The 25352-nt window shown below is 41.8% G+C and overlaps 1 protein-coding gene across 2 annotated transcripts in view; it reads right to left on the bottom strand.

Moving 5' to 3' along the window:
- Positions 1 to 25352, bottom strand: part of LOC119414015 (transcription factor 7-like 1-A) — a 40863-nt gene that overhangs the window by 3857 nt on the left and 11654 nt on the right. For both annotated transcript variants that reach the window (XM_037681124.1, XM_037681125.1), the window contains exons 4-7: positions 14998 to 15081; positions 5841 to 5976; positions 2177 to 2279; positions 1724 to 1807 (exon numbers count right to left, since the gene is read on the bottom strand). In XM_037681124.1, coding sequence (XP_037537052.1) covers positions 1724 to 1807; positions 2177 to 2279; positions 5841 to 5976; positions 14998 to 15081 — 407 coding nt within the window. The remainder of the gene's footprint in view (positions 1 to 1723; positions 1808 to 2176; positions 2280 to 5840; positions 5977 to 14997; positions 15082 to 25352) is intronic.

Here is a 25352-nt window from a genome sequence, read left to right as displayed (position 1 = left end):
ATTTTGTTGTATTAAGTTAGTATTTCGTTGTACTTAGTTAGTACTAGGATTTTTGTTGTATTAAGTTAGTATTAGTATTTTGTTGTATTAAGTTATTATTCATATGTCTTTCTATTAAGTTAGGTTTAGTATTTCTTTGTATTAATTTAGTATTAGTATTGTGTTGCATTAAGTTAGTATTAGTATTTTGTTGTATTTAGTTAGTATTAGTATATTGTTGTATTTAGTTAGTATTAGTATTTTGTTGTATTATGTTAGTATCAGTATTTTGTTGCATTAAGTTAGTATTAGTATTTTGTTGCATTAAGTTAGTATTAGTATTTTGTTGTATTTAGTTAGTATTAGTATATTGTAGTATTAAGTTGGCATTAGTATTTCGTTGTATTAGCTGGGGAGTGGTGGTGCAGAGGTTAGAGAAGATGGGCCTGTGATCAGAAAGTCGCAGGTCCAACTCCCCGGACTGACAACATCAAAATGTGGGTGGAAAAGGTGAAACACCCCAACATGTCTCCACTCTCATTTGCCTCACTCTGGGCTCTTGAGCAAGGCCTTTAACCCCCACCACCTTCTCCCAAAACAGGTCTCTCTTGAAAATGAGTTCTCGTGACTCAGTGAGACTACCTGGATAAATAAAGGGTAAATAAATAATTAAATTTAGGTGCAATGATGATAAAGGTTTATTCTATTCTACATCTACATTAAACTGTAACAACTGTGTACTGATCTCAAACTCCAAGGCTTAACTTCAAAATAAGATGCGATCATGCGTTTTTATTTTATTTTTTTTATCACAAACCAAATAAATTGGCTTCCGGTCTAAGGTTTTTAAAAGCTGCATCTGTTTTTACAAACCCTCATCCGTCATCCACTTTTATGACTTTTTTTTTTCATTTTTGCTTTCTAATAAAAACATTTTTGTGAATCCTTACATGGTATTAAAACATATTTAAAAGCTCATGGAATGAACAATGCAATCAGTAGAGGTAAGTCTAATTCTTCTAGCGGTGTTTAAAAAAAAAAAACTTGCACGAGGCGTGTTTTGATATTGTTGTGAGTTCATTTGAGGATGGAGCAGCACGAGCTATTGATCACAGAGAGCCTTCTGAATATTTCATCTCACACTAGCACCGGAAGCCTCGTTACAAATCTTTCCAATTTTGACAGCGGGCCAGAGAGTTCGGTCTGATGGGACACGTGGGTTCAGATAAGCTTTGATTTGTCCTAATCGATTCGCAGCCCTTTCATCTCTGCTGTGTGTGTGTGTGTGTGTGTGTGTGTGTGTGTGTGTGTGTGTGTGTAGAGGCTCAGAACACCAGCCTGACCACAGAAGTTTAGCTCTGAGAGAAGACAGGCGAGGAGTCCTGAATGCCAATAACGTGTTCAGTCTTTTTAAGAAGCTGAGCCCGTCTCTCACTCTCACAACTCGCATCTCTTTTGTAGTCCCGACACCGATCCTGATCTGACAATACGTTGTTCAAGGTGAAGAATGTTTTTGTAGTTTGTGCTTCAAATCCTACTCATACAGGCGAATACCTCCTTTAAAACGCCATATACTCTCAAGAAAACAAAGTTTAAACCTGTAGTCTGGCTGTTTATTTTGTTACTGTTTGGCAAAAAAAAAAAAAAAGCAAGGAAAATGTGATTAGAGCGTGTCATAGAAGCAGCATGTATCCGATGTCTGCCTTTGGGAGAGTGGTCGTGTTGCTGAACATGAGCCGCTCACCTGGACATGGAGGCATTCATCGCCAGCGCAGGGTAGGGGTGACGGAATCCCCCCGGAGGGATGGAGTACATGGGCTGGCCCTGCCTGGGAGACAGAGGCGGACAGGGTGAGTGAAAGCTCCAGTGCGAGGTGGATCAAACGCAGCTGACGGCTAACCCACCAGCACTAATCCTCCACTCATCAACTCAAATCTCCTGCTCGCCGAGCAGAACCGTTGCAATCGATTAGCGGACCCGGAGAAAAACCCATAAATGTTTGGAAACTCCACCTGGTAAACTCAGATGTTTTAATTTATTATCTGCACCTGAACTCAGCGACGCTTCTTCAGGGCAGGCGCCCATAACGCCAAAACTGTTTTGAGACCATAATTGTGTCTGTTCAAAAAGCGTGTCTGTGAATATTAAAAACAAAAATAATCATTTGTGCGTGCAGTTTATGAGACGAAACACTTACTGCTGCATGAACCAGCTCAGAGGATGAGCAATGGAACCGACGGCACCGGGGGACAGAGGGTAGTACGGAGAAAGTTCTGATGGATGAGGCGTTCGAGGGATACCTAAAAGTAGTACAAAAGAAGAAGGCAAAGAAGAAGAAATTTAAAAATGAGTGCTGTATTTTCTGCCGTATCCGTCGCATCATCCTATAATAATAATAATAATGTCATCACATTGTCATCACTGTATGTTTCCATACCATTGCGAAATTAGTCTGCATTTAACCCATCCATTTGGGAGAGTGGTCGAGTTGCTGTGGGCAGCTATTGAAATTGCCCCCCCCGGGGGGGGGGGGGGTGTATTTTGGGGACAAGTTGAGCTGCCCAGAGACATCACGAGGTATGCAGTGACCGGGGATCGAACCTGGGACTTTTAGGTCCCGAGCCGGCTGCCCTGCCTGTAAGTCGTATCAGTCCAACTATGTCTAAAAAAGTGGAAAAATCCATAAATATGTCGCCTCGCCGTATACGTTGCTCGTTTCTTTGAAATTTAACAAGAAAAGCTCCTAAAACAATTATTTTTTTGCTAGAAATTATAGTAAAGGTGTGTCTCAGTTGAACTTTTACTCAATAAATGCACTTTAATGGTCATATTAGCTGCATTTTGCCGGGGCGGTGCAGCGAAATGAGGCTGGTTTGATGGTTGCTCCAAGCAGCGAGCAGAACAAAGGCGGCAGTCTATGGCAAGCCGGTTGTGTCATTAATAGCTGGTGAAGATTCTCAGTCATCCAGAACATGGTAATTTCAAAAAAAGTTCAAGACAAAAACAATAAAAATATAAAGTAAAATATAATAAATGAAGCCCAATTGTTTTTGTATTGAACTTTTTTGAATTTGTCATTATAGCCACTTTTATCTCTTACATGATACAACGGCATGCCTTACTACTCTGCTGTCATCTAGTGGCTGAACATGGTACTGTTCTTTTTTTCAGCCAGAATGAATGAAAACGTATCTCAGCCAAAATTTGGTTTATAAATCCATCCATCCATCCATTATGTTTACCCGTTTATTCCATTTTGGGTCACGGGGGTCGCTGGTGCCCATGTCCAGCAATCACTGTGCGAGGGGCGGGGTACACCCTGGACGGGTCGCAAGTCCATCACAGGGCCACATAGAGACAAACGAGACAAACAACCATTCACTCTCTCACTCACACCTAGGGACAATTTAGAGTCACCAATCAGCCTAACATGCATGTTTTTGGTCTGTGGGAGGAAACCGGAGCACCCGGAGAAAACCCACGCATGCACGGAGAGAACATGCAAACTCCACCCAGAAAGGCCCCTGGACCGGGGTTTGAACCAGGGACCTGTTCGCTGAGAGGCAGCAGCTCTACCAGTTGCGCCACCGTGCTGCCTGGTTTATAAATATGGGAAAAAATCCATAAATACGTCGCTTCGGCCTATAAATCGCAGGGCATGCAAATTATACAAAAAATTGCGACTTATAGGCCAAAAAATACGGTACACACCTGCTGAACTGGCAGAATTTTACACAACTTTAAACATTTATGTTTAGTGTTATTAGCAAGGTGTTGCTAAATGACCTGAAAAGACGTCAAATATGAACTGGTTCTTTATTTCTTTGGTTAGTTATGGTGTATTCAGTAGGTTGACTTCAAATCTTTTCAAAATGTACAACTTGTTAAATAATAAAACGGGTATGAAAATGTGTTCCCAAACCACATCAGAGACAGTAGCTGGGTTTTCATGTGAACGGTTTTAGGAAAATGTGTCATAATTGTTGAGAATTGAGGTAACAGAATCAGCTGTGTGTGATAAAGCTACATTTTTTATCACTACTTCCGTTGTTGTCTTCTGTCATCAGGATGTTTTGTTCTTATTTGCGTTTACATGTCAGAGGAACCAACTGAGAAATAAGTCAAACATGTTGTGCTCTGGATTCTTATTCTTCTCAAATGTCTTTTTTTTTTTTACCCACAGCCGCCTATTCTGCACAGATTCATTCTTGTCCAGTCTTTGAAGGCAACCCCACAAAAAGCCCAAAGTTCCCTACGTTAATTGGACCAAGATATGCTCCGTGTGTGTCACCAGATGTGAAAACTTCAGGACATAACAGTGCTATGACGCTGCTTAATGTGCAAAGGATCTAATAACAGCATCTTATTCAGAGTAAGGTCTAAATCAGGTTAAATATCCATGGAAAAAAACTGCTTCCTGTTCTTTAAACAGGTTTCAAACTCACAGGTTTCTGGCCAGTTTTAGGCCTCTTTTGATGAAAAAGTACAAACACTTGCTTGGAATTACACAACACGGTGTACACGGGAAGAATCAACAATATCGTTGGCTCTTTTGTGATAAATTTATGGTTTCAATCAAACAGTTCAAGCTCTCTTCAAAACAGCATAAGGTTTATTTAGTAAATCTGTTTTAATTCAGTAAAACAGAAAGGCTGAATATGCTTCAGGGCTGAACTTGTGAATGTGACGTTTTCTATTTCCACATGACAAACAGACTGCATTATGTAGCACGTCATACTTTTCGCTGCATAAGTTACAGTTGTTTGCATAAATTAGCATGCCTACGACTTATTCAGTGAAGCGACATATTTATAACCAAATTTGTGGCTGAGATCTGACGATTTCATTCATTCTGACATGGAAAATATTGAACACTACCATTTTCAGCCACTAGAGGGTCCTCGACCATTATGGCAAGCCAAGTGTTCCATTAATAGGTAAAAGTGGCTATTAATGAGACACTCGGCTTGCCATATACAGCCACCTTTGTCTCGCTCTAGAACTCCTGGAGCAAACGTCAAATTAGCTTCATATCGCCGCACCGCCCAGGAGAAATGCAGCTGATTTGACCATTAAAGTGCATTTATTAAAGAAAAGTTAATCGGAGACACAATTTTTTAAGATAATTTCGAGTAAACAAATAATTGTTTGTAGGTGGTTCTCTTGTTAAATTTGGAAGAAATGCACAGCGTCCTCCGGTGCATGCTCCTGCAGCCACAAATCGGCTTTTGAAATGCAGCTGATTTGACCGTCAAAGTGCATTTATTAAGGAAAAGTTCAACTGAGACACACCTTTGATATAGTTTCAAGCAAACAAATTGTTTTTAAGTGTTAAGCTTGTTACATTCTTGTTAAACTCCTCGCATGCACACTTCCGCGGCCGCCATTTGGCAGCCGATTGATTTTTGGCACAACACCGGCCCACGTTTCCAGGTGGTCAGCGGTGACACATAATAGATGTGACTTATACGGCAAAGCGACTTATTAATGTTTCCCCCCCCACTTTATTAGACATATTTAGACGGATGCGATTATACGGCTGTGTGACGTTTACGGCGACAAATATGGTGGATTATTTGTTTTTATAATAAAGAAGAACAACTCAATTTGAGCAATTTATTTAGAGAAACTCAAGATTTGTGTCATTTAGAAAATGGAATCAGGATTAAACAGAAAATGTTTCCATACATTGTCTTTTTTCATACTTTCATACAGAAATAAACTAATTTCATACTAGCTAGCTTCCAGAGTGTAGGAATCTTTTAACACAATAAACACTTAAAATATAATTTTCATAGCCATCTTTTACTGGTGCACAGCTTTTATTTATGCTATTAGTTCATCATAAGCAGAGGTCTTACCTGTCTTTGGGTCGAGGATCTCTGGCGAGAGGTGTGATGGCGGCGTGCCGGGGGAGAAGTGCTCATTGCTGTAGGTGATGAGGGGCGTCAGCGGGTGGACATGGTGGGCGTGCTGTACCACGGGGACTTTATTGGACTAAAGAAAAAGACACATCAAGCTTAAAGTGAGCAACAAGTGTTTTACATGGGACAATTGAGACTGAGTGGCATTTCTGTGGTTGCCTGGTTTATCCTCATAAATGACACCAAACTGGTTGCCACAGCAGTAAAAAGAAACGTGTGGACTGAAAGAGCCGTCACTTTTAAACGTCCTCCGTAGTAAACATCACAGTTTATGCGTGCGGCTGGCCCTGTGATGCAATCTGAACCGGCGGCGGGGAGCATTTTAAAGCCTTGCAGACACATGCCAAGATCATTACGGTCATTTAGTCGAGGGGAGGACTGTTTGTTCAGTCCAACAAGAAAAACAACGGTGCCACCGAGTCCAAAAGTTGCACCAGTGAGCCACAAACAACCACCACCAGGACGGTGGATAAAACCATAAACACGAGCAGCCATCGCCTTCCACTGTGTCTGAGCGTGATCGCCACCATGAGACGTTACAAATGTGACTAGTGTTGGAAAAAACATTTAAAACTCTGCATAGAAATTAAGATAAGTGTTGATGTAAGGGACAAAAAGTTTTTTTTTATTAAAGCCCAGGTCCATGCCACGATGTGGCCAGTGTTTGGGGTGGGAATGACGAGGACAATAATAATAACAAGCGTCTCTACTTTCATTAGGCAGCGCTCAGCCGAGCAGCCATTTCCCCTGGCTGCCTGGCTGAATAGACCACTTGTTGGCTCAACTTGTCACATGGGAGGGTCAAGGGGTGGGAGGGGAGAAAGGAGGCTTGTTCCTCCAGGCTAACCTTTCTTCAATATCCTTACCCCCCACCCCCACCCCCTTTCTCAACCTCTGTCTCTCTCCAACGTGGTCTGCTGGGGAACAAGGTTGGCATTGAGACTTCTGTACTCTCGTTGGCTTCACGCTGCTCAGAATTGTTCCAAATCATAGCTTTTTTTTTTTTTTTTGGTCAAAACAAACTTTTATCTGCCTTTATAAACTTTGGCAAACGAGAGAAGACAATATTGACTCCTGTTAAGCACGTCTATATTAAGATGGCTCTGCTCAGGACATTTTGATTTCTGCACACCTCGAGCCCACGAGGCAACGCTCACAAAATAAAGTCCACTGCAGAATAAAGTTTACTTGCTGGGTTAAACTCCCAGCTCCCATATGTCATGTATATTTGAGCTTTGCTTTGTTGTTCTACTTCGTGTACAATACGCCTGAATTTTCCCACTGTTGTGAGACTTGTTGGAGACCTCCAGACCTGGGTGCCAACACATTTTGGGAAGCAGTTCAGTGAGAATTTGAAATGATGCCCGTTAATTATTCATATCCTGGAATACATGAATCGTGCAATATAAACATAAGTTTCAAGGCACTACTTTGCCTTTTTTTGGTGCAGTGGTTCAAGAGAAAGTGGAGAAAAAAAGAGTGCCGGTTCCAGACGTGTAAAACTCGTCTGATTTGAGTTCGACCTGTAAGAGGAACTCAGAAGTAAAGCCTTCCTTAACGGGCACTTCAATCAAATAAATCAGTCAGCCAGCAGAAGTTTGAGCTAATTCAAACTAGAGAAATTGCATTTCCTGCGAAAATGCAGTGTGAATGCTTATTGCTGAAGAACTTGCTGAAAAACAGCTGAAATGAGCTAAAAACCTGCTGAAATGTAGCTGAAATGGAAGAACAAGCCTAAGTTAGCAGAAGAAAGCAGAAAGAACATGTGAACATTGAATTTGGTTTAAATAAGCAGAAATGAGCGCAAAAGTTTGTAAATTAACTAAAAAGAAGAAGCTGAAATTAGCAAGAAATTACTGAAAAGTAGATGAAGCACCAGAAAGAAGCTTAAATTGCCAGAAGAAAGTGGAGAGAGCACAAGTGTGCCCATTAGGCTTAAAGATGCAGAAATAGCACAAAAAATGGAAATAATCTGGAAAAGGCTGAAATTTGTCCAAAACACCTGAATAAAGCAGAAAGAAGCTTAATTTACTAGAAGGAAGTGGAGATAGCACAATTTTGCCCAATTAGGTTGAAAGAAGCAGAAATGTGCACAAAAGTGGAAATTATCTGAAAAAAGCTGAAATTAGCAAAAACAAAACAAAATAACAGCCAAAAAAAAAAAACAGCTGAAAGGAAGCTAAAAAGGCAGAAAGAAGCTTAATTTACCAGAAGGAAGTTGAGAGAGCATATTTTTGCTGAATTAGGCTGAAAAAGGTTGAAACAAGTTTTTAAAATTGTGGAATTAGCTGAAAAAGCTAAAATAAGCATAAAACCAGCTAAAAAGTAGCTGAAATAGCATAAAAAGCTGAAAATTGCAGAAATAGGCTGAAAGGAGCATAACAAGCTGAAATTAGCAGAAATAAGTTAGAAGAAGCACAAAAATGTTGTAGTTAATTAGCAGAAAGAATCTGAAAGGAGCACGAAACAGTTGAAATAAGCAGAAAACAGCTGAAAAAAGTTAAAATTTGCACAAAGAAACTGAACCGAAGTGAACAAAATGTGAAAGCAGCAGTAAAAGGTTGTAAACAGATCTAAAGATGTGAAGGATGTAAACCGAGCTCAATTCATATCTTGTGAGAGAAAAATGTCAGAAAAGGCTAAATATTTCAAAAAGCTAAAGTTGCACCAATACCAAAAGTGATAGCAACATTGTCCTGAAAGAGCTGAACGTTTTGATTTATGATTTGTTGAAATAGCTTAAAAAATTGTGGAACGAGAAAGAGGCTGAAAAACGTACAGAAGAAAAATGGATCACTATAGTGAATGCTTCATAAACATTCACCTTATTAATTTGCCTCTCTTGAAACCAAAGAGCATAAAATATTCTTAATTTTTGTTACTTTTCTATTTAAAAACAAGATTAATGGCTCCTGACATGAATGCATCAATTCCTTCTTTGATTAAATTTGGGTGTAAAAATAATATTCCTTAAGTTCATCACAGCTTTATATTTCTGGTCTCACAATCCACAAACAAACCGTAAAACCACAAGGAACAAGAGCCACGTTTTAACTATAAACATCTACATGACGGAGCAGATACTAGATGGTTTCTATACTATAGATAGAAATCATGCCATTTACATAAATGTGCCTGTTTAGCACCAAACACTCAGAGCTGCTCTTAAGAGGCATTTGGCTCTCGGAAGGGGAAAAACACATCAGATAGGTGCTGAGGAACAGCGGGGACAGATGTCTGTGTCTTCTGAAAGTTTAAAGCTCAAAAGGCCGTGGTGGCAGTACCTTCCATGGCTGTCCAACTTGGACTGGAGCTAAGAAAAGCACAGTCCTCGGTCAGTGTGGGTGGAGAGGTGGATTTCATTCAAGCAAACATGTTTTTGGATCCTGAACATCTGAATTGAATTACTAGGCAAACAGCCGACAGGGAAGAGAGCTTAGAGCAAACTGAATAACCCGGCAGCTTTGTGTGTCTTTATGCTGGGTGGGAGGCTCAGAGGCCTTTCAAAACTCCAGGAAAGACGGGGTGAACAAGAATGCCTGGCATGCTGAGAAATCCAAGCCTTGTTTGTCAACGCCAACAGGAAGCGGACGTGAGGGGAGGCCGACCGTGTCATGTGTCTTTAAAAAACCAACCACTCCAGAACTATGCTATTCATCGCGGTCAACGTGAGCTTTACGTCTGGTCATCACCTCCGAAAAAGGTCAAAGGCGTTATAATCCCAGGTTAGAATAATACAGCGCAGACAGGCATCAGGTTTCTGGAGTGTCTATTGCCTACAAAGTTTTTTAAATAGACTGACGCACGTTAAGATCGTTTCCTAAACCATAAGCTCAACCTGCGTTGCCACGTCCGAGTCTGTTCATCCGCGGCGTTTGACTGGAATCAAAGCGCCAGTTCCTGAATGCATTTTTGAAGAGGATCTTGTCTCTGCAGTGGCCCAGCAGGGCTGCAGACCTCAGATCAGTATTCAGTTCATCTCTCCCAAAGCCTTTGATTTCATGATGGATCCCGGGTGTTCACTGGCTAATGCAAAACGAGAAAATCTCCCTGGACTTCCAGTCGAAGGTCTGTTAAAAGAAAATGGGTCAAAACGGAGTATATTTATAAAACGCAGCACTTGATTTAATATCTCTGCTTAAAATGTTGCGCAATCCGAGAGCTCTGGGTTGCGGCAGGCACACGCAGGGAGACAAAAGGCATCTCTGGAATCCTTGCCACTTCAGATAATTTAAGACAATCCTGCGACCGAGTGACTTATGAAGCGCTGACAGGACCAGGTGCCTTGATTACTCCAATAAAACATTGAAACAAGGACGGTAGTTCTTGCACACCCTGTCAAGTGTAGATCAGACCAAATTTGAGCGCTGGGTGCTCCGTGTCAGACATTCTGGTCACTTCGATCTCATTAGAGTCACAGCTCCCCTCTATAATCCAGAATAACAGAACAAGTCGGTGTATTCAGTAATGAGACGTGGAGAAGAACCGATGGACAAATTACTGCGAGTGACTGAACAACCTGAGAGAGAGGACGTAAGCAGCCAGGACATCATTATCTGCTGAGCACTCACGGCTGTGACTTTGTACACTAGAAGAAAAGAATTACCGTATTTTCCAGAGTATAAGTCGCATCAGTCAAAAAAAGCATCACGAAGAGGAAAAAAAAAAAACATATAAGTTGCTTCGGTGTATAAGTCGCGTTATTTATGTGTCACTGCTGACCCGTCGTGTTTATTATGCGTTTAGTTAATGGTCATAACAGCTTCATTTCGCCTGGGCGGCGCAGCATCCATCCAGTTCTTCGAAATTTAAAGCGTCAGTCAAAAATTGTGTTATGAATATGAAAAAAGAAACGTATATAAGTCGCAGGACTGACAAATCTATGCAAAAAAAAACCTGTGACTTATACTCAGGAAAATACGGTAGACTCCGTCTTCTTTCCTCTTCAGTCCAGCGTGGTCACTACTGATGGGCTGACAAGTTCCCCGGTCTGCCTCACCTGCCCCTGCGGCGCCTTTTGATGTATTTATTCATGTAGACGCAGAACCACTGAACGCAGGAGCTGATACGCAGGATTTTCTTTTTCTGAATTTCGGTGTGTATATGACGCACACGTTTGTGTATGCATGGCAGAATGGGACATGTTCATAAAAGAAGAAGCTTGTTCCCACCTTCCCCTGTCCTCCTATACCACAACCACCAGCAGCAGCAAAAGCAATACCAAATGAATGCTAAACAAACCTGTCTGTTGAATAATTGAGCATCTCAGGCCAGGGCCGGCTCAGATTAGCATACAGGCCTTATGGACCCAATCTGCACAGTGACAATATGTTGTTTTCCTGGACTTTTGGTATTCAGCGAGCACGCCGATTTCTATTTTATACATTTTCCCTTCTTGCACCCGTAGTATTAGTTGAAATGTTAATTGGCTCAACAACAGTGATTTCTGTCTGTTGGTATGTGATTAAAATGAGCTCACTGTGTTGTGTTGTCAGTATGACAACAGAAGACGTGTTGCTCTCCAGATCTGAACCCTGAATAGTAACTAGTCATGTCGAAGAGGTCTCAGCAGACCCACCTGCACCCAAACGCAACAATCCCAGATTTTACACACGCCCAACTGCAGCAGAACGGGTCGTCTTCAGGAGTCCCTGCTGCTAGCTCCTCCTCGGGTCTCTCTCCCTGGCTCCCCTTGGCCCTGGGCAGTAATCCCTGGCCCCCTGTGTGTGCCCATCCGCTCCCCTTGCTCTCATTAGTGCAGTGCTGGGGCCTGGGGAGTCTGCAGGCCTGGGGAGCCAGCCTGCTGCTCTCCTCCCGCTCCCCTTCGCTCTCCACGGCTGGAGTAATGAGCACATAATCATCCTGGCTCCCCATCAGTAGCAGCACACCAGAGGGGCATGTGGGCACCTGGCCCAGAGTTGGGGTGAGAGAGAGAAGGGGTGGGGATAAGGGACACGGGAGGGGTTATACTCCCTGTCCTCTGTGCCCAGTGTTCACTGACTGTACCCAGAATTAGAGCTTTCCATCCCACAAGAAATGACCCCCACGGTCAAACAAGTCAGCAGATAAAGGACGACAACCTTTCTTTTTTATTTTTTATTTCACAGAATAAAAGCAGTTCGACTTCCAGAGAACTGCTCTTCCTTCCACCCTCCGGTAAAAACCAAAGTGTCACATGAACTCTGAGATAACCGTATTATCTTAGGCTCGGATATTCGACACATTTGTTCCAGCTTTTGTGAAAAGGCAAAACTTCAACAACACAAACAACCGGTATAGAAGAAATCACAAGTGTCTCGCTACACACATAAAATAATTTAATGGCTTTTAAATGGCAAAAGAGCAAATGATCTAAGTTGGTATTTTAGGTGCACATGATATCAATCATTCAGAAAGTTTATTAAAAAAAAAAAACTTTCAAGCCTCAAAACAACTTGATCCTTCTCATCCACAGCCTTCTATTGTTGCTTTCTAAATTAATTTTCTGACTTGGTGAAGATCAAACAGAAAAACAATGATGGGAATAAAACCCCAGCCAGTGTGTTTTTATTCCCTTTAAACAGTTAAAGTGCAGATAAATACATACCATAAGGTTACTTGTTGGCTAAGTGTCCAATTTTCCACTTAGTGCAAAACAATAAAACTCATGCAAGAGAAGAAAGACTCAAAGGTCACTTCCAGGTCAGTATTTATTCAAATAAAGTACTGTAATTGGTTTGCGCTGAGACATAAATCAGCGTAAAATTCCCATGAGCAACCTCCTCTCTGTCCTCACAGTTTCCCTTTGACTGCTCTCAATAAGGACTTTGTCATAAGCAGCGCTCAGATTCAGGAAATCAATCGCAAACTCAGCGAGCACATGAAGTTAATACAAGAGAGGCTGCAGAGTCGAGTCACAATGATTCTTTTTAATAAATGGCACAGATAATGTGATTTTTATTTTTTTGCCCTGTATTCAAATTTCTCCTTGAACCAGAGAAAAACGCCCCGATACGATCACAAAGGTGAGATGCCAGCGAGATGTTCTAGGCTTCGTGTTATCACATGTTTTCGATCAGAAAAAAAAAAAAAACTCATCTCTAAGCAAAGCCACAAACCAAGCAGGTCTGCTGAGGCCCCGCATTGTCTTAACTGGAGCAAGACATGGTGATGACGAGTTCACACCTGTGTGGGAAAGTTCAGGAATGGCAACAGGGTTCGAACTTGAGAGATTTATGGTGGAGGCTGAGTTATTGTGGTAAAGACAGACAGACTGCCTGGCAGCTGGCCTGCGGGTGCAGTCAGAGGAGCTGCACATGAATCGATGAGAACCAGCAGGTCTAGAGGAACACTGTAACTTCATTATTGCACATAACCACATTATGGTTATAGTTTGATTAAAGTGTTTTGTATCCTCCGCAGTAAATGGATTTCCCCAATAGGTTTACATGATTTGTTTGATAATAGGGTTAATGTTCTGTGCAAAGTTGACTGGAGGAAATGTTTTGTAAGTGTCATAGATAAGAGTTAGTGTGAACTTTCATTCATCCCTCTTCAAAGTTGCTCTTTCAGTCAAACATTTATTTTGCTGATTTGTGGCACACTGAATCACACCTACAGTGAAGGCATTTTCAGGTATGGTTTCCAAATCAAAAAAATAAATAAAATGGAAATGCTATGAACAATAAATATCTCACCTGATGTAGATAACAGTTTGAATGGCCTCATTTTAAATAACTGAGCTTGAATCTGACAGGCTTGATTAGATGAATGCTAGTCTGATTTACACAATTAAACCAGAAAAAAAAGTACTTAATCCAAAAAAAAATTCCCTTTACTGGACGTGCTACAGCTAGCTGCTGCATATGAAAACCACCTGATTTTATGCAAAAAAAAAAAAAAAACTGCAATGAAAAAATTGTGGCAGTTAGGGTTATAACGTATAATTTGTATAAATTGTTTTAAAAATGTTTCAAGTGGAGTTCAAAACATCAAAGTTTATGCTCAGTAATCCAGGTAAAACATTTCAACAAAGTTCAGTCAGGTCATCTGGGCGGTTTCTTTTTTTTCTTTTTCTTTTTGTTGTTGAGATGCTTCATCCATCGTCCACTATGTGAGTGTGTTGCTTGTGGGACTGAGTTTGTTTGTGGCACCTCAGACTGATGAAGTTCTTTGAATGAAGGACAAAATGTCTCAACTAAAAAAAGAAACCATCCAGATGACCTGACGGAACTTTGTTGAATTTTGTACCTGGATTATTGAGCATGAACTTTGATGTTTTGAACTCCACTTGAAACATTTTTAAAACAATTTATACAAATTATACGTTATAACCCTAACTGCCACAATTTTTTCATTGCAGTTTTTTTTTTTTTTTTTGCATAAAATCAGGTGGTTTTCATATGCAGCAGCTAGCTGTAGCACGTCCAGTAAAGGGAATTTTTTTTTGGATTAAGTACTTTTTTTTCTGGTTTAATTGTGTAAATCAGACTAGCATTCATCTAATCAAGCCTGTCAGATTCAAGCTCAGTTATTTAAAATGAGGCCATTCAAACTGTTATCTACATCAGGTGAGATATTTATTGTTCATAGCATTTCCATTTAATTTATTTTTGAACTTTGATGTTTTGAACCACTTTGGCTATGACTGCTTCTAAGAAGTCGACGGGGGAGAGGGCGGACTCCAGAAACCATGTTATCACCAGTAAACTGGTTGGTCCACTGTGTGAGTGTGCTGTTTGTGGGACTGAGCTTGCTTGTGGCTCCTCTGATTGAAGAAGTCCTTTGGATGAAGGACGAAACGTCACAACAACCAAAAAAAAAGAAACCGCTCAGAAGACCTAACTGAACTTTGTTGGAATTCACTTTGTTCTTTGCTTCACTCAGATTAGCTGTTAGCTCATCAATCCAGTCAGAAATAAACTATTGGTCCAAACTGAGGACGTACCAACAGCTATCTACCACAGGTGAGATATTAACTGTTCATAACCTTTTCACAGAAACACACTTAGAGAGTCTGAACTACTGATTTAAGTTGGCACTTGTTTTTATGTTGTTATTTTTCCTTTGGACAGATTTCATCGTATTCCATGTTTCGCATTGAGAGCGTACATACCAAGTGCCCTGGCGTTGGAGAACGAGAATCTTTTATCCCTGCAGAGGTGGGAATGTCCAGGAGTGGCCATTTCATCTGCAGATACTGTTGGTTAGAGAAGAAGAGAAACATTTACCAACAAACCCAGACACGCGTGCATACAGTATAATACATCTGCAGTATGTAAGAAAGTACAGAAATGGGCAAAAAATACTGAATGTAAGACTAGTACTGCACTGTTCTATTTCTATAGTGGATAACTTGCAAAAAGGCATTCATGAGGGAGTTCCCATGATGCCTTGAAACATATGCAAGGGTTTTTAGTGAGCGAGTCAGAGGGACATGCAGGAATGTTCAACGTGTTAGAAAAATGTGTTCAACAATGTTTCTCTTAAAATAGTCACAGACTAGTTGTAGGTGTCTGGAACGTGAAACTCTTCTCAGTTCAGGGTTTGTAAATCTAACAATCTCTATATATATGTATGTAATTTGTATTTTCCCTACTAAATTTGGCCTGAAGTTCATCCAAATGTCTTGTTTGGTGGGATTTTCTTGCAGCTACTTAAAGAGGCTAAAAAGTGTAGAAATCACTCGTATGCGAGCTGGTGGTTTATCTCTTCCTTGAGAAATGCTCTGAATTGTGTCAAACCCACAAAGAACTCCAGCAAACACCTGTACAAGAACCACATTTCTGCTGCTGGAAGTCAAGACAGTGAGTTCTGGCACAGGAGCGAGCAGGAAGAGCGATGTGAACACAGCGGACTGGTGGGGGACTGTGAAATTGCACTTTGTCAAAGAAAAACAAGAGGCCAGCTGTGGGCGCCCATCGCTGCGAGGGTGGGAAGAGACAGCTGGAAGAAAGCCTCATGTACAGATCTGCAAACTACAAGTCCACTCCCTACTATCCTCATCCATACGTTTGGCTTTGTGACCCAAAAACAGCCCCTCCTCCTTCCACCGTCACTATAATTCCCCCATGTGTGAAAGTTATCATTTGGAGTTCTGGCTCTGATGCTTTTCCTCTGTTTAGTCACTGATCGCAAAAAAAATGTACAACCGTCTGCCCAGTTATTGCTCTTTCTTAGCGGCTGCATAATCAAATCAGAAAAGAAGCTTTTTTAATTTACTGCTTGAGACAAGCTGAACTTTTTTTTTTTTTTTTTTTTTGTATTTGTCCTCCAGCAGTGATGATAGCCTGAGTCCAGAGCTCCAAAAGCACAGCAACCATCTGGTTTATGAATCAGTTTTAATACCGGAAACAGCAGCTTGTCGTGCATGTGGATTTTTCTCTCTGGTCCTTATTCAAATTAATTAAAAAGGTGTTTTATTATTGAAACTGTTTGGCGTCTCCAGATCCACCTTGAGTGTATGCATTAAGGTGTCAACGTACTATCGAAGTTGCCTTTTGTGCTTGCAAAGTGAATAAATTCTGGTTGCGTTTTGTCGTTTCACGTTTGAATTGTTCTGCACGAACATTTTAACATTCATCCTTTGTAAGCACTTGATGAATAAGGAAAGACAATAATCTGACATCCCCCCCCCCCCCCCCCACAAAGAAGACAAATCTAACTAAAGAATATATGCAAAGCATTGTCTTCTCTTCAGAAGTGTGCAGGATAAATGACGACAAACAAGCAAACTGGAGGAGTCATGCATTCAGCTTTTGATTTTTAAAACTCCATTCGTCACTCAGTTTGTAAGGAGGAAGGAAGGTTGGGTGACTGTGGGTTAAAATGGAAAAGACATTATAGCAGGAGTGGGGGAAAGGGAGAGGAGGGGAGAAAAAAAAAACATTTTCAGGAATGAGTTTGTTGGAGCAGGCGCAGGGTATTGTTTCCTGACAGCTGGGGTCCAACAGAGCGCCGAGGCAGGGGGAAGGGGGTCCCTTTTTCCCTTCGAAAAGGGGGGAATTCTCAGAGTTGACATCAGCCCTCTTCATTTTCACTACACTGCTCAAGGCTGAATCGCAGGTTCCAACTAATGGGCCCAAGTCCATACAACTGTCAGGAGGCAGTTGCTTTTAAAGGCTGCTCGCTCCCTATTGAAACTTTCCTCTGCTCTGTGCAGAGCGCCTAATGAATGCTACTCTCTGGAGGGAAAATCCAAAACAATGCAGTTTTCTCCGTCTAATCTATGTCAATCATGAGTCCTTCCACAAATGAAACAAGCGCTGCTGTGAGCGTTTGGTCAGGTCCATCCGTGCCCACCCCGGCTCTCCCACCCAGATCCATCCCTGTTTTTGACAGCTTTTGCCAGTGCTGAGGAACATGCCCCCAGGCGCTTTTTTTTCTCCCTGAGCACCTACTTTTCTTTTAATTGCCAGTGTGCCCCGTGTAGCAACTGTTCACACACTCTCCGAAACATCCCGCTAGGTAACACCAGCCGCACACTGTCACATTAGCTCCCGTCCAGACTCGAGCAACACTCACTGGGACATGAGGAAGAGAGAGGGAGGGGTGCCTGGGTGCTGTTTCGTGAAACAAAAGATGAGGAATTGTGAGCTAAAAAGGAAAGAAAAAACTTTCTTAAGTGTTAAAATTTTTTAAAAAGTGTCAGGAAAAAAAATTTGTGGGACAATAAAAACTAGATTATTCAAACAGTTATGCCAAGGTTTAAGTGATTTTAGATGTTTGCAAAAGATTGAAAGTGAGATAAACCAATAACAACTCAACTGCAGGGCTTTTGGTAATGCTTTACACATGGCCTTGTTTTATTAGAAATAAATACAGACATATGGTGAGGGCTCACAGAAAGGCCTGCTTCAGCCTGCGACCTGGAAACTCTGGTAAATGCGCTCGGACGGAGAACTGAAAGAATCCAGAATCCAAAGTGAAGTTTCGCTGATCCATTTTCATCACTCTCTAATTGTCTTCCAGCTTCCACCCACTGACTCCAACACTCAGAATAGACATCAGTAGCATGTGCTACTTTTTACAGGACCCACATGCGACAAAGGTGGCAATGATGCCTGTGAATTTTTCCAAAAAGTCTACACTGGAGCCCTTTGGTTGTTTGAACAGAGAGAATGCAACATATGCTCTGGGGCATGTGGCCTGCCATCGCTGGGTTCTAATTGTTACATCGCTCTCACAGAGCAGGGGAAAACACGGCCAAGAGTCTTTGTCATCTCTGAAGTGTGCGGTGCCATACTGCAAGCTGACATCAGAGCGCGGAGAAGAGACAGATGTCTGGACATTTGCTGTGAAACTAAGTCAGACTCTCTGCCAAGGGGACACAAAACAATCCCAAACTTTGCTAACAACTATTTGTCAGTTTAAGAGCTGCGGCAAGAGCTGTTACTCTGATAACAGTTTAAGCGATCTTTTTTAGATCAAATAAATACATCTAATAGCTATCCCAAGCTGGCTATGTGTCTTTGCATGATGAACCAAAATAGTGAAGCAGGTAGGAGCAACAACAAATAAAGGACTAAATCAGTTTAAAGTGGCAGCTCAAACGAGGCGTCACACTTGTGAAATGGCTTTGCCTAGCTTGTAAATAGCAGAGCTGCAGGAATGCCTCCACGGATCGCTCCAGCAGATAATGTCAATCACCTACTGTGTGGAGAACCCCTCCCCATTGTTTTCTTTTACCCCCCAATAGAAAACAAATGGGCCACACAGCTTGCTGTTTGGCTGAGGTGTTAATTACCTTCTCTGGCCCATATGAACAGCGACTTCAAACAATAACCCCATCAGGCCCACCCCCACACTGCACAACAGTCCCTCCCTGGTTTTGTGGTGCTGATATCACCTGCTCTTCTCATTGGGCTATTGACACCCCAACCTGATCTATGCATGAAATACAATTAAAAGATTACATGACAAAGGCAGTGTGATAAGTAGCCCCCCCGCCTTCTCTCAGAGTTTGCATTAGGCCTCATTGTTTGCCAACATTACAGGCAATTACAGTGACAATTCTTAAGCAAACCTGAGCTGTCTTTGTGCTAATTAATGGGTAATCAATGGAGAAATGACAAGCAGCTCAGCTGGTCAGACCTGCACTCTATAGCTCTATAATCCGGTACATCATTCATGAAGTAAAAAATATATATTCAACGTATTCTAAAGAGATAGTTCAGATCCATAGAAGTGGGATTCTGTGGAGAAATTTGAAACCTGTTGAAGCTATCTGATTGGCCTCAGTTTGGCGAAAGGTTCTGGTTGTGTGGGTGGCTATGGCTCAGGAAGAACAGTGCTCATCAGCTATATACCAGCTGTAAGGTTGGCAGTTCAATCCCAGCTCCTGCTTCGCTGGTTGAAGTGGCCAGTAAAGGCCCCCACATACTCAGGCGTAGTTCACTCTGCGGAGATCCGTGCGTACTCGAGGCGGACTCAAAGCGGACATCTGCCGGCCACGTCTGCGCAAAGATCAATTTTTATGACTGCGTACTCGGTGTCACACAATAAACTTCCCGGCAAGAAAAGGTGTTCACATCGAACTGTTTTGTATGCGACACCAACTGTGTTCCAAGCAACCAGTCGCAAGGATACGGACTACCGCTCTCTGTGCAGCGCTGGCAGGTGTGCGGTGGCTGCCCTGCCCAACTAGTTTTATCGAACTTGCTAGAATCCATTCGAAAATATTCCAGATGTTTCTCGCTGTCCATTGTCTTCATGTTCTTCAACAGTGTAGTAAATTCCCCTTCTTTACCCCTGGTCTGGTTTATGTCCCACCTTCTTTTCTTTTCTTTTTATTGCCAAGAGGCAAGCGATCTCTTCCTCCTCGTCTGTTGACGCCATGACTGAAATCTTGAGAAATGAAGGAATTTGTCATGAGAGAATTAAAATCCGTATGCTCAAATATGATGTCTCAACCGTCTGCGGACAGTGCACACGGAGTCCGCGCGGCTCACGGAGTAGTGCGCCCGAGTATGTGGGGCACTTAAGATGCTAAACCCCACGAAGCCCCTAATTCTGTGAACTTGTGTATGTATGGGGGAATGTGACTTGTAATGTGCAAGTGTTTAATAAGTGTAATTAATTTTCTGTTTATTTTTGACCAAATTAAAGTGCTAATGAAAAATCTAAGTGGGGCCAAGACCAACATGGATTGCCGCTGTCTTTTCTTTTTTTTTTTTACTACAGTTTAAAAGTTTGATAGCAGTCCATTTAATAAACCTTACCACCACTGTCAATTTTGCTTTACAGAGCTATTCCATCAGAAATATTCAAATCCCTGCCGGAAGTGCTGTAGCTAACTGCTAGTGTCGCTATTTGTGCTTACGAATAACGTTATTCTATATAATTTAGCAATTGTGTGAACTGTTAAGAAATATTTCAGATTGGAGTTGTTTTGAGACATAAGCAATCCATTCTGCTCAGCTCAGATTAGCCTTTAGCATGGCAATCCAGTCTAAAGCAAATCTTATTTCTCCAAGCCGATGTCCTTCAAAGAGCTATCTACAACAGGTAAGATGTTCACTGTTCAGAAACATTTCACAAAACACCACTTCAAAAAGAAAGGCGTAAATCTAAAGAAACACTAAGGTGAAAGTGCTGAGAAGTCATCATCTTTGTTTAAGCTAAACTCCATGGGCTTTCTTCCTGTTAATAAAATTAGCCTAGATGAGTTTCATCTGACAGCATTTATCTGTAGTATAATCAATCACCCATGAAAAAAAAACAACAACACATTGTTACTTGTCCTGTGAGTTGAGTTTCATTTAAAGCCTCATCTCTTGGTTTTACATCGTATTAACCCCACAGAGCCTGTGATGCTGCAGCGGAAATTAGCACGACGCTAATGGCAAACCACATTTGAAGTGTCCATTAGCCCATAGAGGAATGAAGTTAAGTGACTATGACAGGGGCACTCCCTCAGTTCGCCGGGCCTCTATTGTGACCGGGTCGGTCGTCCTGCACTCGTATTATCAAGCAGTAGAAAAACTGGGTCAAAGGTCAGACATCCAGAGTGCTGTGGTTTCTATGGTGACGTGGCCTATTAAGGCCAGGCTCATTGGCCTCTTAACATGCTCCTGGACACAAAAGAACTATTAGTCCGAAGAGCGGAGGCAGCACAGGGGAGGTCCGAACAAGACGGCGTCAAGGTTCCTCCAAGGTTTCTAAGACGGTTGAGCATGCTGCCTCTGTTAACGTACATGTTGGTGGACAAACATCCAGAACAGGAGAATGAACTGCATACTTGATCACGTCGTCATCACCTGGTGAAGGCAGAGCTATGATGGTTTTGCCCATGTTGGTGTTTGTCTGTACTGTTAGCAATATATCTCATGAATCACTGAATGGATTTTAACGAAACTCCCGAAAACCATCTACAACTGATTAACTTTTGAACAACAGCTGATGACCACCACAGCTAAACATTAGCCTCCACAGTCCATAACCCAGTACAATTTACAGATGCTGAGAGAAATTTGGATCTTGATTATGTGACATCATCACACAAGATAGTGCACGATGGACAAAATGACTATAGCTTCTCCGTTTCTCAACACATGGTCGTCCTAGTTTAAAAGTCTGGCATAAAAGGCGGTGGATGACATGCATTCCTTCAAAGATAGCTAGGCTTTCGACTAAGCGAGTCCTATGACTACCTCATGTGTATTCTGCACAAGGATCAGCCCAGGTTTATTTGAGAAGTCCTTGGGCAAATTTTACTGCTGTTTTAGTAACAAAACCGCCCTAACAGAATGCAAGACCAAGACAAATGCTCCTTCTTTAACTTCCTCTCCCATCGTGGGACTTCTGCAGAAGTTTGCATTTTTTTGCAACTCAAGCAGTTATTTGTTTCAGAGTTTCTTTACTCTCTTTGAGTCACAGAGTTGTCGATTCCTGCATCGGGCTCGTTAGCATCAGTGCTCGAATGAAGCTGTAGTTTATTCTCTGTACGTCTCGTTGACACTATAGTTTCAATCCAGCAGTTAATGTGAGTCAGGATAAGTGAATAAATTCATAACAGAGCACAACAGCAGGTCACTTGAAACCCCACTGTGTAATTAGACACAGGAGAAAATAACTGTGTCTGGTAAGAGCGAGGCCATCTCAAAAAGGCAGAGAGGAAAAGAGTGTGAAGCCACTCAAAGTCAATTACGTGAAGTCAGTAATGTGGTTTCCCATACCTGAGCAGGATCTGCTTTTAATAGAGACGAACTGCTCCGCTCTCTAAAGTCGCCGTGATCTGGTGTCAGGACGAGCTGGACCTCAAAACGTCCAATATATCGTCCTTTTCCACGTCCTGTTGCATTGTTTAACCAGTCGCACAGGAACTGGACTTTTTTATTGTTTGGGGAGTCGCCTCATTTCACTGAAACTCACGGCAGTAAACGTTGGTATAATTAACTCCAGAGCACGAGGTGGTTACCAGCACTCGGCTGGATGTTTACTGTAAAGCTCACTTTAGTAATCAAACGTGCGTGTCAAAATCTATGCCAGTGGCGCATAAGTGAGACACAATTTTTCATTTGTGACCAAACGTAAAGGGACTGGAGGCAGCAGGAGTTAGAAAGATAATGCAATGTTTTCCTGCCAAGGCATTAAGGAGGTAATAATAAGCACCGGACGCCAAACGGGGCAAATACCACAGCGAGGACCGGTAATCACCGCGATTGAACAATGAAAAGCACAACTCTCATCTTTTTTTCCAGAATTTTTAAACAAATATTTACTTCCACCTTCAAACTGTAGATTTCACGGTGTATGACTTGGAGTGGGCACAATGAAAGGCTGTTTTTAAAATTTTCTAGCTCTTTTAGCTTTTCTGGGTGCTTTTTTTTAAAACGTCCAAAGCATGGATGGTGGAGGCAGGAGGGGGTAATGAAGCATCTTGAAGAGGAAAAAGTCAGTGTTGAAAAACTGAGGTGGGCATAAGTGGGTGTAGTGGAGAAGGCAAAAAAGAGAGACAGAAAAAAAAAAACGAGTCTAAATTAAACACATTTGTTTCTGCTCTCACATACCACAAGTCTTATGAAAACAGAGGGCTGATTGTGTTCACTCTGCAAGTTCAACCACCCCCCTCCTCCTCCACCCTGTCTCTCTCTTCACCACCACCCAGTTCTACTACCCCAACCCCGTCCCGAGCAGCACCCCCTACCACACACACACACACACACACACACACACACACGCACACAGCTGCCTGCAGATGCCTACTGTGTTTGCTCTCTGAGTGCAAAGGCACAAATCTCCAGGCCTCGCAGACTTCTGGGCCCTGCCTCATCTCAGTTTTTAGTACCTGACATCGCTATCACCCCACCGCTAACCTCACTCCCTTCACTCTCTGTCTCCTGCACACACACACACACAAATGCCACAGGTATGATGGGCTCAGCGAATGGCCCTGTCAAACAGATGAGGACTGTTACTTGTTTAATATATCAGCAGTTTTAGAGATGTTTAGGGGAAGAAGAAAAAAACGGTTTGCTTTTTAAAAAGTCCTAGCACAAAAATACTTTGGTTAAATGAAACTTGCATTAGAGGGAGTGGTGGAACAGTGGTTAGATAAGGCAAAACTGTGATCGGAAGGTCACCAGTTCGATCCCGTGGACCGACAACATCAAAATGTGAGTGGGAAAGGTGAAGTTCAAGTATCTTTATTGTCGTTCGCATCGCATGTGGTACATGAGGTGGAACGAAATTATGTACTCTAGGTCCCAGTTACACCCAAAAATACCAAAAAAGTATTAAAAAACAGTATAAGGATCTAAGATATATACACTAAAACATACGCTAAACACTAATGTTAATAATTATTAGTAAAGCACCCACACCCGTCTCCACCCTCATTTGCCCCACTCTGGGCCCTTGAGCAAGGACTTTTACCCCCACCATCTGCTCCCTGGGGCGCCCTAGATAGCAGCTCTCAGCTCCACACAGAGGGCTGTGGTAGCTCGGTGGTCAGTGACAGCGTCAGGAAGGGCATCAGGTGTAAAAACAAGTGTCAAGTCTTCGTGCGACTTAGTTCACTGTGGCGACCCCTGAAGAAAAGAGCAGCCGAAAGATGAAAAATAAATAAATTCTTTGAAGGATTGCACGTTACCCACTGCGTTGCATGCCAAAGTTTTAGACAAAAATCTTGTGCACTCTGTGTGTGTGTTGTGGATCACTCTCAGCTACTACCACATCAAATTTCAGCTCAAAATATGTCAAATTCACCTGGTTGAAGCCATTTTTGTGTTGGATAACACCGAATAGTCGTGGTGGCAATCTTGACGTGAACTGACTTACATCAGTACGTGTAGTGGTAATTTTCCAGTTTCATTAAAATCCATTCTTTGGTTCATGAGATATTTTGCCAACAAACAAAAAGTTGACTTCCAACAGCTAAATCTTAAGTTTTAAACTAAGACAACCTGTATGTGTTGGAGATGACTCTCAGCTACAACCAAACCAAATTTTAGCTCAATATCTGCAAAACTGACTGAGTTGTATCGATTTTTGTGTTTGCTGAAGTTGATAAGATGTGCTGGCCTTTTTGAATCAGGTTGACCCCAAACATTAATCAGTTGTAGATGCACATCCAGCGATTACTTTCTGAGAGTTTCAATGAAATCCATCCTCTGGTTTATAAGAAATTTAGCTAACAGACACTGCTTTTCATAGCGGCAGGTGATAAAACACACATCATTAGTGAACTAAATATGAGAACAGTAACCGAGTAAGTTGGAAAATATTTAGGGAAATACAAACAAAATAAAACGCCCCTGTGAATCTAATTAGAGAATATTTTAAAGCACTTCTAGACTTCCACAAAGTGTGACACAGAATAAAATTACCATGACATTCTCCAGGATTAGTTATGCGTATTGTCAGCACACTGCAGGGAGGTCTGGAAGGCTGCCAGCACATTTTTCTACCTGAAACCTAAAAAAAAGTGACTTCCTCGCAGTCCTGAGGCTCCATTGTCATCCCACTTGCTCTCAGTGATCAGTGCTTAAATCATGACCCAGTGATGCGCTTGGCCATAAATTCAACTTACGTTTTTATGTAACACCCCCACACACACACACACACACACACACACACACACACACACACCACTGTTTTCACGTGTCTGAAATGCTGTTAAAGGATAAATCTTTCAGTCAAAACAAGGCTCTTCAGGCTGGGAGGGAAAGCAAAAAGTGAAATCACGAGTTCAGAAGAGGCTGGATTGTGCAGGCCTAACAATAATTCAGTAAAAAAAAAAAAAAATTGTTTAGCTATATTGGCAATTAGTTTTTTGTTTCACATTTTGAAAGATGTAATACGCTTTCACAGCGCTAACATTAAGTCATACGGTCTGTTGCAGTAAAAATAAAACCTCTGAATGACATTCGCCAGGCCACCGAGACCTGGATGGTGAACACAAGAATGTATACAGCTGCTGCTATCTTTCATTCTCAATACAATCTAATGAGAACGGCGCGGCGATTACGA

Source organism: Nematolebias whitei, chromosome 8 (genome assembly GCF_014905685.2).
Source record: "Nematolebias whitei isolate Nwh7 chromosome 8, NemWhi1, whole genome shotgun sequence".
NCBI lineage: Eukaryota > Metazoa > Chordata > Actinopteri > Cyprinodontiformes > Rivulidae > Nematolebias > Nematolebias whitei.
The sequence above is the reverse complement of the archived record's forward strand: the minus strand, read 5'-3'. Positions and strand labels throughout refer to the sequence as shown.